This window comes from Aplysia californica, unplaced genomic scaffold (genome assembly GCF_000002075.1).
Source record: "Aplysia californica isolate F4 #8 unplaced genomic scaffold, AplCal3.0 scaffold00331, whole genome shotgun sequence".
Lineage (NCBI taxonomy): Eukaryota > Metazoa > Mollusca > Gastropoda > Aplysiida > Aplysiidae > Aplysia > Aplysia californica.
The window spans coordinates 814617-824563 of record NW_004797601.1 but is presented as its reverse complement, the minus strand read 5'-3'; the positions used below and the strand labels follow the sequence as shown (position 1 = coordinate 824563).

Here is a 9947-nt window from a genome sequence, read left to right as displayed (position 1 = left end):
GGACAATATCTTTTTTGGTTAAAAAATAATGACTTTTTAAACACTCACCCCCCCAAATATCCCATTCTCTACACAAAAAAGATTGTGATGTTTTACAGAATATAACAAGAGCGTTGGCAATAATCCAGCATATCATCTCGTTGGCCGTTTAGCCCGATTCCTTCATCAAAATGTTTGCATCGGTGCTCTCTACAACATTTGTGAGTGCAATAACAATTTAACACTTTGCGGTCACGCAGCCAGCAGTACAAAGTACCCCATCTGGTCACACAGCCAGGAGACTGACTGCAACGGATCTCTCGGGCCTGGAACACAAATGCACCAGGTGACCGGAACAGATAATTCTAACAGGCGCATTATTGCATCAAGTGACAGCAAAGTTTTAAATACCTTGATTTCAAAGCAAAAACAGATTGTAAAAAAACTATTTTATAGACTCTACGAAAATGGTGGTGTTGTACCACATTTTTTGGCCCAAGAAAGAAACTTATTGATAACTTCTCAGCCAAAAGTCTGATCCCCATCAATCATATGACTATGTGAATATCAGCACACTCTCTTCTACGTCTGTACACATATGCCTACAAAAGCAGATTTAACTCCTATCAGCCAGAATTAAACATGGACCATCGTTCAGAGTCTGCATAAGTTTTTGTTTCACCTACAATTTGGGACCTAGATATACCTTAATCACAATGAAAAAAAAACAAAAAAACCCGTCAGCAACAGTGATATTGAGTGCAGAAAAAGCAGGTGTACAGTAGAGGAATTTCATCAGCACTCATGATTTGGAAAGTGACTCGGACTCCAGATTCCAAATGTTGCCACTCGAAAAAAAAGCCTTCACAGGTCAAATTCTCATGAAGAACTCAAGTGTTTTCAGGTCCAATTTTTACTCGACCAATACTATAAATAAACATGGATTTGAAGGACTGGACGGAAATGTGTATTTTCTAAAAGAAAACCTGCTGTGAAACAAGTTTTTGCAGTCACTTGACATCCCTCCAGTCATTATTTCCTTCCCAGCCATTTGAAATAAACAATAAAAAGGTCTATTTATTTGACGTTATGCAGTAGCGCGCACTGTAAAACCTTTACCAATTACCAAAACATAAACAACATAAACATAAAACGCAAGAGCAAAAAAAAACCACAACTAACAAAAACATCATGAACCACTCACAGAATACTTGGCACTGTGATCAGCTGAGCCCCTCCAAAGTCCTGAGGGTACTTGAACATCAGGAAGAAATACAAGTGGCCCACCACTATGCCAAACAACTCCATCATGCCCCTGAAAGGTTAAAAAACAAAGTGAAACTTAAGTGTGCAGGTTTAATGCCCCTAGCAACACCTACTGGGTTATTTAAAAGTGGGACCTCCAAATATAATGCCTGTCACCAACAGGACAAAGCCACAAGGATTGAGAGCCTTGAAAACTCTACAATACGACCTAAGTTAAAAAAAACCCACCCAGTCAGAGATTCAAACCAGAGCCATCTGCTCCGTAATTCAGCATGATACCAACTGAGCTAACGGAGCGGAGCGCCCCTGAAAGGTGGAGGGAAAAAATCAATGATTTTGGACAGAAAAAAACTCAACTTTAGATATAAGTATATGTGAAGCATCGTGGTGAAATTAGGCCTTCGTCAAAGTAATTAAACCAAAGAAATCAGCATTTTTTTGGCCGATGGGGAATTTTTTTCTAATTTTATTTTTTCCACTCAACACCTTTTATGTCCATTTAAAAACACATTTTTGAGTGTATTTTACTGAAAAACATTGATAAAAGGCACAACAAATGTAAATTTTAAGTTTTCAAGGACTCTCAAGCTTTGGAAATCACTAAACTTTGGCGGCCATTTTCTCACTAATTTTACCTCTGAAACCAGGCGACCCCTACCTCCTTCAATCACAAATATCTCGACCTTTATTCAAGATAAATGGGTATTTTTGTCGCTAAGTGCAAGACAAATGAACAAGCTATAAAATGATACTAGTAACTACATATGCTAAAAAATTTAAGAATGCCTGATTCCATCGCATCGTGACACATATTATTACAGCAGGCCAGTTTAACTGGTGTCTGACATCACTCAGTCGTTTACAGTCATTAAAACAATCTAAGCCACCAGCAAGTCCCTATTATACAAATCAGACAGTATATTTCTTCCATTGAGTTTGGTGTGCAAGTCTGTTTACAAGACCCTGGCCATTTCTTTTCCATTAAAAATCAAAGCATCATCAATTGTGAAGAACAAAAAAACATTTAACAAATTACCTTAGTTCATAAATGGAACTGAGAGTCATACATAAAAAGATGACATTACAGTATAGAGAGGGACAAAAATCGAGAGTGAAACAGAATACTTCAGGATGGCATTACAGAAAATGGCAAAAATCAAGAGTGAGACAGAGTACTTCAGGTACTGTTACTTTTGACATGACATGACACACACTTACCCGCTTCCGATAATCAAGTTGAAAGCAAAGAGGACCCAAGGTAAGTACATGGCCTGTGACAAAAAGACAAGAGAGCAATGATGAGAGATTCAGCAAACATGCAGTGAGAACTCCATTTGCCATCATCACTCATAGGGAAACCCTGCTTATCTACAACTCCGCTTCTCTTTTCTTTTTTTATGTGACAAAATTTAGATAATTTAGGAGGAGTGCTTCCAACCCTGCCCTACTTGCCATGGCCAACCCGAGCTGAGAGGGACCCAACATCCCAACAGAAAGACTGAGGTAGTCCATAAAATTTCTCTCCATTCATAAATTAAACTGGGGTCTCCTGCCTCTGACAGCAAAGCCCCTATCCGCTACACCACAGACGCTGGTTTGTATCTGTTCACAGAACAAACACACTCAAGCGTGTAGTTACAACCGGATACATCATCAACATGAGTCATCTCCGCCAACACCCTAAGGTCCCATATCTTTATTTCTGTCTGGCAACCACAATCTCGTTATTTGGCCAAACTGGTGTCCTCCAATACATACCACAGTTTTACTCTAAGTCTAAGAACAGTCAAGTCAAAATTGTCCAAATCAGTGAGTGTAATGACAACATTGGTGAAAAAAGCTGTTAACCCGTATAATCTTAATGGCTTCAGTCCTCTCTACCTCAACCATCTTCCTGCTTTATTCTTGTTTTATTTTACTTTCATATATCCTTCTCATGTATATAAACATAAATAGTTACATTTGTATGGCACATTTCCATTAGGAAAGTTCTCAATACATTTTACAATAATCTAGGAAACATATTTCTAAATTCCTCTTCTCCTCTCTTCCCAGTCTCCTCCTACAGTTTTTCTAATGTAACATTGTTCAAAACAGTAAGCAAATAAAATATGCCCAGGGGAAAAGATACGATTTTTAACTGTTTTTAACACATGTAAACCCTTCTCTTTTGTTTAATACCGGAATAAGTAAATTCATACAAAAGATGCCACAAGCATGATAGGAAACCAAGCAAAGACAAAGGGAAAAAAAGGGGAAAAAAGGGGAAAAAAGGTAAAAGAGACAAGCAAATAAAAGAGTTGTACTTTGAATCTTGTGCCGAACCAGAAGCTGACGATGGTGTCCTTGTTGAGCTGGCACCACACGTAGAGAACACTCAGCACTAGCGGGTCCATCAGAAGCTGAAAGACCCGTCAAACAATAAAAATAATAGTACATGGCATTTATATAGCATATTTCCATAATTTACAATGCTCAATGTGCTTTACAAGACATATAAAGATCCCAACAGACTAAAAAGACAACCTTGCACAAGAGAATTTCCCTTTTAAGACTCACTGAACCCTAGGGATCTAGGCCGTATTGTGCAGCCTAGACCAAAGGATTTATGATCATATTATGTGTCACAAAGTGGTGGAATCAGGCGCTCGTCAATTCTTGTGCATGGAGAGTTATTGGTATTATCTAAAAGCTTGTTCATTTATCATGCTTTTGATTTTAAAAAATACCCACCTATCTTGAGCAGAAGTGAAGATATTTGTGATATAAAGAGGTAAGTTCACTCGGTTTCAGCGGTAAAAATAGTGAGAAAATGGCCATCAAAGTTTGGTAACTTCAATAGCTAAAGAGTCCTTGAAAACTGAAAAATTACATATTTTGAGCTTTTAATCAATGTTTTTCAATATAATTCACATGGAAATGTGTTTTTATTTGGACATTAAAAGGTTGAACAAAAAAAAAAAAATTTGATTAAAATTGTGAAACTGGAGGGAAAATGTCTGTTTCTCCAATTTTGTTATTTTGACAAGCCCCTGATTTCACCATGATGCCTCACATATTATGGTTCTGATATGGGGGTTTTGATATGGCCGGGGTACTGATGTAGTTGTGGATCTGATATGGTCACTGGTCCGATGATACAAGATGGGTGTTTTGATGCTGTGGATGTTGAAGTCGAAGAAATCCCTAAGTAATGGAATTTCGGCTCAGCGAGTTGAACTCGATAATAGCTTCTGCTTCAATTGTTTCCCTATTTTGTCACATGTTAGTTAGAAAAAATAGATAATATAGAACCCTAAATCACACTGATACATGATTTTATCATTAGACAAACCCAAAAATTAATAGCTGAACTCACACAAATGCACAGCCATTAGTCTTTAATGTAACAATTGAAAATCACAGAAGCGAAATACAACGTTCAAAGTTTTCTTCAGCACCAGTTCAACTATTACTTTTCAGTCAGCTAAGTAAGTCATACTTTCAAAATTTTAAGCATTTAGAAAGAAAAAACTAATTGATAAAAAAATTGAATCTACAAAGGCCAATACTCACAGCAAGTTCTGCTCCAAATCCGATAATCTTTCATTGTGGTTAAGGTCAAGGTGATGCATAAAAAATCAGTGAATCATATAATTCATTAACAATGTGTTTCAACATTCTCAAGCAAAAATATATATTTCTGAAGTCTTTTCAATACACATACACGCCATATAACAGGCTTGCTAACTTTTCTCAAAAACCTAATCAGTGACACCCATTAGAGACGGGCGGGAAGCGCTTTTTCCTTCCCAAGCGAGAAGACCGAGAAGCTGACCTACTTCTCGCCGGGACCGGCCCCGGGAACGAGAAATACTTTCAGTCTCGTGTCTCGAGCAATGCTTCTCGTCTCGTGACCAATTTCTCTTCTCGCGAGAAGGCCGGCCGTGGCCGAGATTTTTCTTCTCACCCCACAGAATGAGCAACTCGTTTAGCGGGAAGGCCGGTCGTTGCGGGGATCTAAACTATGAAACTAGGCTTGCCCTGGTGCGCAGGCGGTGAAGGAAGGTAGGGAGACGACCTAGGCCTAGGCCCTGATCAACTCCCCACTCGCCTCGTCTCGCCACCCTCTCCCCTCCCTTTCAGTTTCACACACAGGATGGCACGGTGATGGGTGGCACTGTCTGTGTTGTCATTTCTCGCCTCTCACTCTCTCACTCTCGTTACTGTTACTCGTTATGTCAAGCCAACGAGCAGTATCACGTCTCGGTACCGAGCAGTTGTTTAGTGCCCGGGCAGTGACGGGAAGGGCGTTTCTCGCGAGAAACGAGTACTCGGCTCGTCTCGTGCCCGCCCCTAACACCCATCATTATAAATAACAATTACATTCGTATTTATATGGCCTATATCCATGCTCTATAATCATGTAACAACTAATAAAATTAAATCAAGTGGGACTGGCTTTGGTGTAGTGCATGTAAAGTCCTTTCAAATTCCAGATCGCTGAACCCAGGACTGTCCCAGCAAATTCGTGAGAGTTGGCAAACCTATGATAGTGTATATATAAAACCCCGCCACAGAATAGATGCCAAAAAATGGTCCCAAAAAAATAAACAAGCACAAGTCACTTTGTCCTTCAAGGATACAACAAGACAGAACCAGTTGAAGAGCAGCATGAACAAGTAATCAGCAGGAGAACCAGCGTATGTCTCTGTGGAGAGAAACAGAAGCAAGCAATGAGCAATGACAGCAAGTGGCATACAGTTTTTGAAAAGAAGAAAAAAAAATCATATATCTTTAAACAATGTACACAGTGGAATCAGCTGAATCAAACACAGTTAATTCGATCCAAAAACAGCAGTAAACAGGAAAAGAATAAATTCTCCGATCTTTTTTTTTTCAATCTAGATTAACATAAACAACTTCTCTTAACTGAAAGCAAGCTAAACCAAAGAAAATCCAGGGGCGGTCCTCCTGATTTCAGAAGGGGGGGGGGGGGGGGGGATTTTTTTTTCTTATCATCTTCAAGAACATGAAATATATATTTCAGGTAGTGTTCTTTTTACTTATCATAGTTAGTATCACCCCCCCCCCCCCCCCCCCCCCCCCAATTGTAAGGACCGTTGAAAATGACATTATAAATACAGAACAAAAGAAAAACCCCGGGGCGGTGCTACTGACTGAAGTGTCTTTAGGCCATTCCAAAGGACATTAACATCTTGATTTCTTATGCACAGTAAAATTGTAATTGTAATTAGGCTGATTCATCAATGACATGCTCATAACTGTGCCTGACCTGCAACAGGGAACTGCTGCTTTTTCTTTCTTAATCCTTACTATCGTCATTTCTTCTCTACTTCATTTGTACGTTTGTCACACTCTTGTGACCCGCTATTTCCGGGGTGCCTTGATAGTCGAAGCAGACTTTGTGCTGTTGAAGCTAGAGAGGTGAGCAGAGTAAGTCTGATTCCCTGTAAGGACTTCTCTGTTGACATCCACCCCTTGGTGCTAATATGACCTTATGTAGTTGCGAGCGCCATAAAACTTCTACTAAAACTAAACTAAGACAAAAGAAGATACTCAATTAGTGCCGCACACAACTGTACAATATGTATATATACATGTTGTGTGTGTGTGAGCATGTATGTGCCTGCATATTGCTTGTGTGTACTCCATAGATATAATACAGTCAAAACTAACTAAAATGGCCACATCTTATGGAGCAGAAAAGTGGCCATCTTAGATAGATGTCTTACTGTCTTACAGCGCCATAACACAATAAAGTAAAAAAAATCCCCATGGGAGGAAATAGGAAGTGGCCATTAGTACAGGTGACTGTCTTATATAATATAGATGGCCTTTAGAGCAGGTTCGACAGCAAATGAAAAGTTGAATCATGAGTAAGCCTGAAGTAACACAACACTGATCAGTGATTCTAATAATCAGGGGATTACAGTTTCATCAAGGCACTGCGCAAAACTACTCCACAGTAGATTGGTTCTAGATGTATTCTTATTTTATGCAAAGTATCTCCTATGTCAAAACTTTGCTGCTGAACACCTGACAAATCTCAGTTTGACGTTTCAAATGCAAAAAATCAATTCAGCTGTCGCATACTTGCAGCTGGGGGTAAAAAAACCTTTAAACTCTTTCAAGTGCTTTGATGTTTGAGTAGAATCCAACATAACAGTTCCACTTTTGTGTATGTTATGAAAGTGTTGGAACCGGAGAAAAGGGTCAACTTAGACTGGAACAGCGAAATCCTTCGGACCTCTCCAGAAGAGACGAAGTCATTTTTACTCGATTGCGCATCGGACACACGGCCCTGACCCACAAATACCTCCTACAGGGACATGAGACGCCGTTCTGTGTCGGATGCGACACAGATTTTACACATCTTAACCGAATGTTTGGACTTTGGAGAGATCTGAAGGAAATATTATAAATGCAAGAAAATTTTTCCGTCGCTGGTCCCAGCAGAATTTTGAACTTTATGAAGGCCATTGGCCTTTATGGCAAATTATAAAATGGAAATTGAAGTATTAAAAATGTTTATGTTATCTAGGAAAATAGTTTTAGATCGAAAATATATACATGTTTACACTGATTTTTAAACACTTTAACATTTTAAGATCTAACTACTGACCCGAGCCAGCCGTACAGTAAACTGTTGTGAACAAAACTAACTTGTGTTTCGCACGCTCATATGACCTTATGCAGTTGCGAGCGCCGTAAAACCCCGTACTAAACAAACAACTTAGACAAAAACAAACTTATGGGACTTCAAAATAAAAAGTGGAGCCGACTCTATCTAAGCATGCCAAAAAAGATTTTTTTCCTAAATCTGACAATTTCATTACATTTTGACGTAGCAAATGCTGTACTTACCTGTTTCAAGACGTGTAGAATATGAATATAAAAAGTAGAGATTCATTAAATAGTGAAAGCCTCTGGGCCCTGATATTGGATAATACAGAGCAGCAGTCATGGGTCGCCATATCTGAAGAACAAAAAAAATAAAATAAATAAATAAAACAAATGAACTGAGGCTAGGCATAAAAAGAATAGGGAAGAGAGGTCACACAAGGTAGTAGAAAAAATTCAAAATGCGGCAAACAAAGACAAGATAGTCATAATTCAGAGACGACAGTAGGCCTGTGGACTTCTTAGGCAGAAACACAAGAGTTCATTCAGGTTACGTTTTTCGTGCTATCGTCTCTGGCAGCAAAAACTTGTCCATTTAACAAACGCTCGAATGAAAAGTATGTAGACTAAGTAATGTCAAAGCAGCTACTACAGTAGTCTCCGCCTAAGATCCCGGTGCTCGGGAGCAAGGAAATGCGGGATCTTAGGGAATCGGGATCTTAACCGACGAACCCAGGGAAGAATCTATCTATGGTGACCCATAATAAGGCTCACAATCGGTAAAACGGTCTCCCTCCACTCTAAAATGAACTGACCCCTGGGTGGGTATATGACATATATGGCGAGCAAAGAGTGGTTAACTTTGATGACCTATCATAGTGCATAGTGGCATGAGGCATGCCATTTTCACTTATTTTCCTATTATGAGTCTCAAGATCTACGCTTATCCAGTTGCCCCTCCCCTTTACCTGTCGAAAACTTAAAGCTTTCCATATCTGACCGAGTCCCTCGCCTTTGTTGTTATGCACCACTACAATGTGACCACATCAATTAAAATTGAGTCTGCCTCGCAAATTCGGGAGTAGAGACAACTGCTGCAATATGGTCAGGGAAGAATTCACGGTTCTATGTAATCCCGCCTGGAGCGAAGTGATGTAAAAGTTATGGGGAGAGCTCAGATGTGAGTGCGATGTTTGGGGAAAATAAACGCATCGGTCAGACTCGCAACAGTAAGGTCGTGGGTTCGAATCACGTCAAGGGCTCGGCGTTGTGTCCTTGGGAAAACTCACTTTACACGAATTTTCCTCACTTCACCCAGGTGGGAATGGGTACCCGGCTATAGACAGCGAAAGATCTTGTCAGTTTGTTAGTGTTTGAGCGCTCTTTTTCTCCCCTATCCTTTATGCTGTGAGCGATCATTGATTCTCAATTCATGCTGTCCTTCTTGTCTGTCTGTGTTTCTGTCCGTCTGTCTATCAGTTTGTCTCCAGTACATGGTGATCGGATCCAGGCACATCGCGTTAAACTTCCGTGTTCTTTTGCGTCTGATTCTGTATGTGAATGGTTCATGGTTTTGCATTTCCGTTTGCTTATTATATAAATGCTCGTGCTTTCTATCCCGACCGACGAAAACCCCCCAAAAAACTCCACACCCCTAAAAGTCAGGAAACTAAGTTACGATTTTTTTTTCAGATAGGTAAAATTAATGTCGTTTCCGCTTAGCTGTTTGAATATCCTCGCAGCCCCCCTACCATGCACTCACACTCTCACATAAACACGGACGTGCGTTCACACACACACACACACACACACACACACACACACGCACACAAATACACACACACACACACACACACACTCTCACACACACACACACACACTCACACACGCACAAGCACTCGCGTTCACACACACTCTCTCTCTCTCTCTCTCTCACACACACACACACACACACACACACACACACACACACACACACACACACACGCACACACACGGCTTTGTGTGAATCGAAGCCAAACTACGTCCTTGAAGTTGAAGTCCCTTTTTGTGAATCGTATCCCCGGGCCATCCTCATA

At 40.0% G+C, this 9947-nt stretch overlaps 1 protein-coding gene across 1 annotated transcript in view; it reads right to left on the bottom strand.

The window, feature by feature from the left end:
• The window catches only part of LOC101849857 (derlin-1), a 13832-nt gene that overhangs the window by 1076 nt on the left and 2809 nt on the right, over positions 1-9947 (bottom strand). The window contains exons 2-7 of the mRNA XM_005102586.3: positions 8113-8224; positions 5871-5935; positions 4801-4827; positions 3552-3647; positions 2464-2516; positions 1184-1294 (exon numbers count right to left, since the gene is read on the bottom strand). Coding sequence (XP_005102643.1) covers positions 1184-1294; positions 2464-2516; positions 3552-3647; positions 4801-4827; positions 5871-5935; positions 8113-8224 — 464 coding nt within the window. The remainder of the gene's footprint in view (positions 1-1183; positions 1295-2463; positions 2517-3551; positions 3648-4800; positions 4828-5870; positions 5936-8112; positions 8225-9947) is intronic.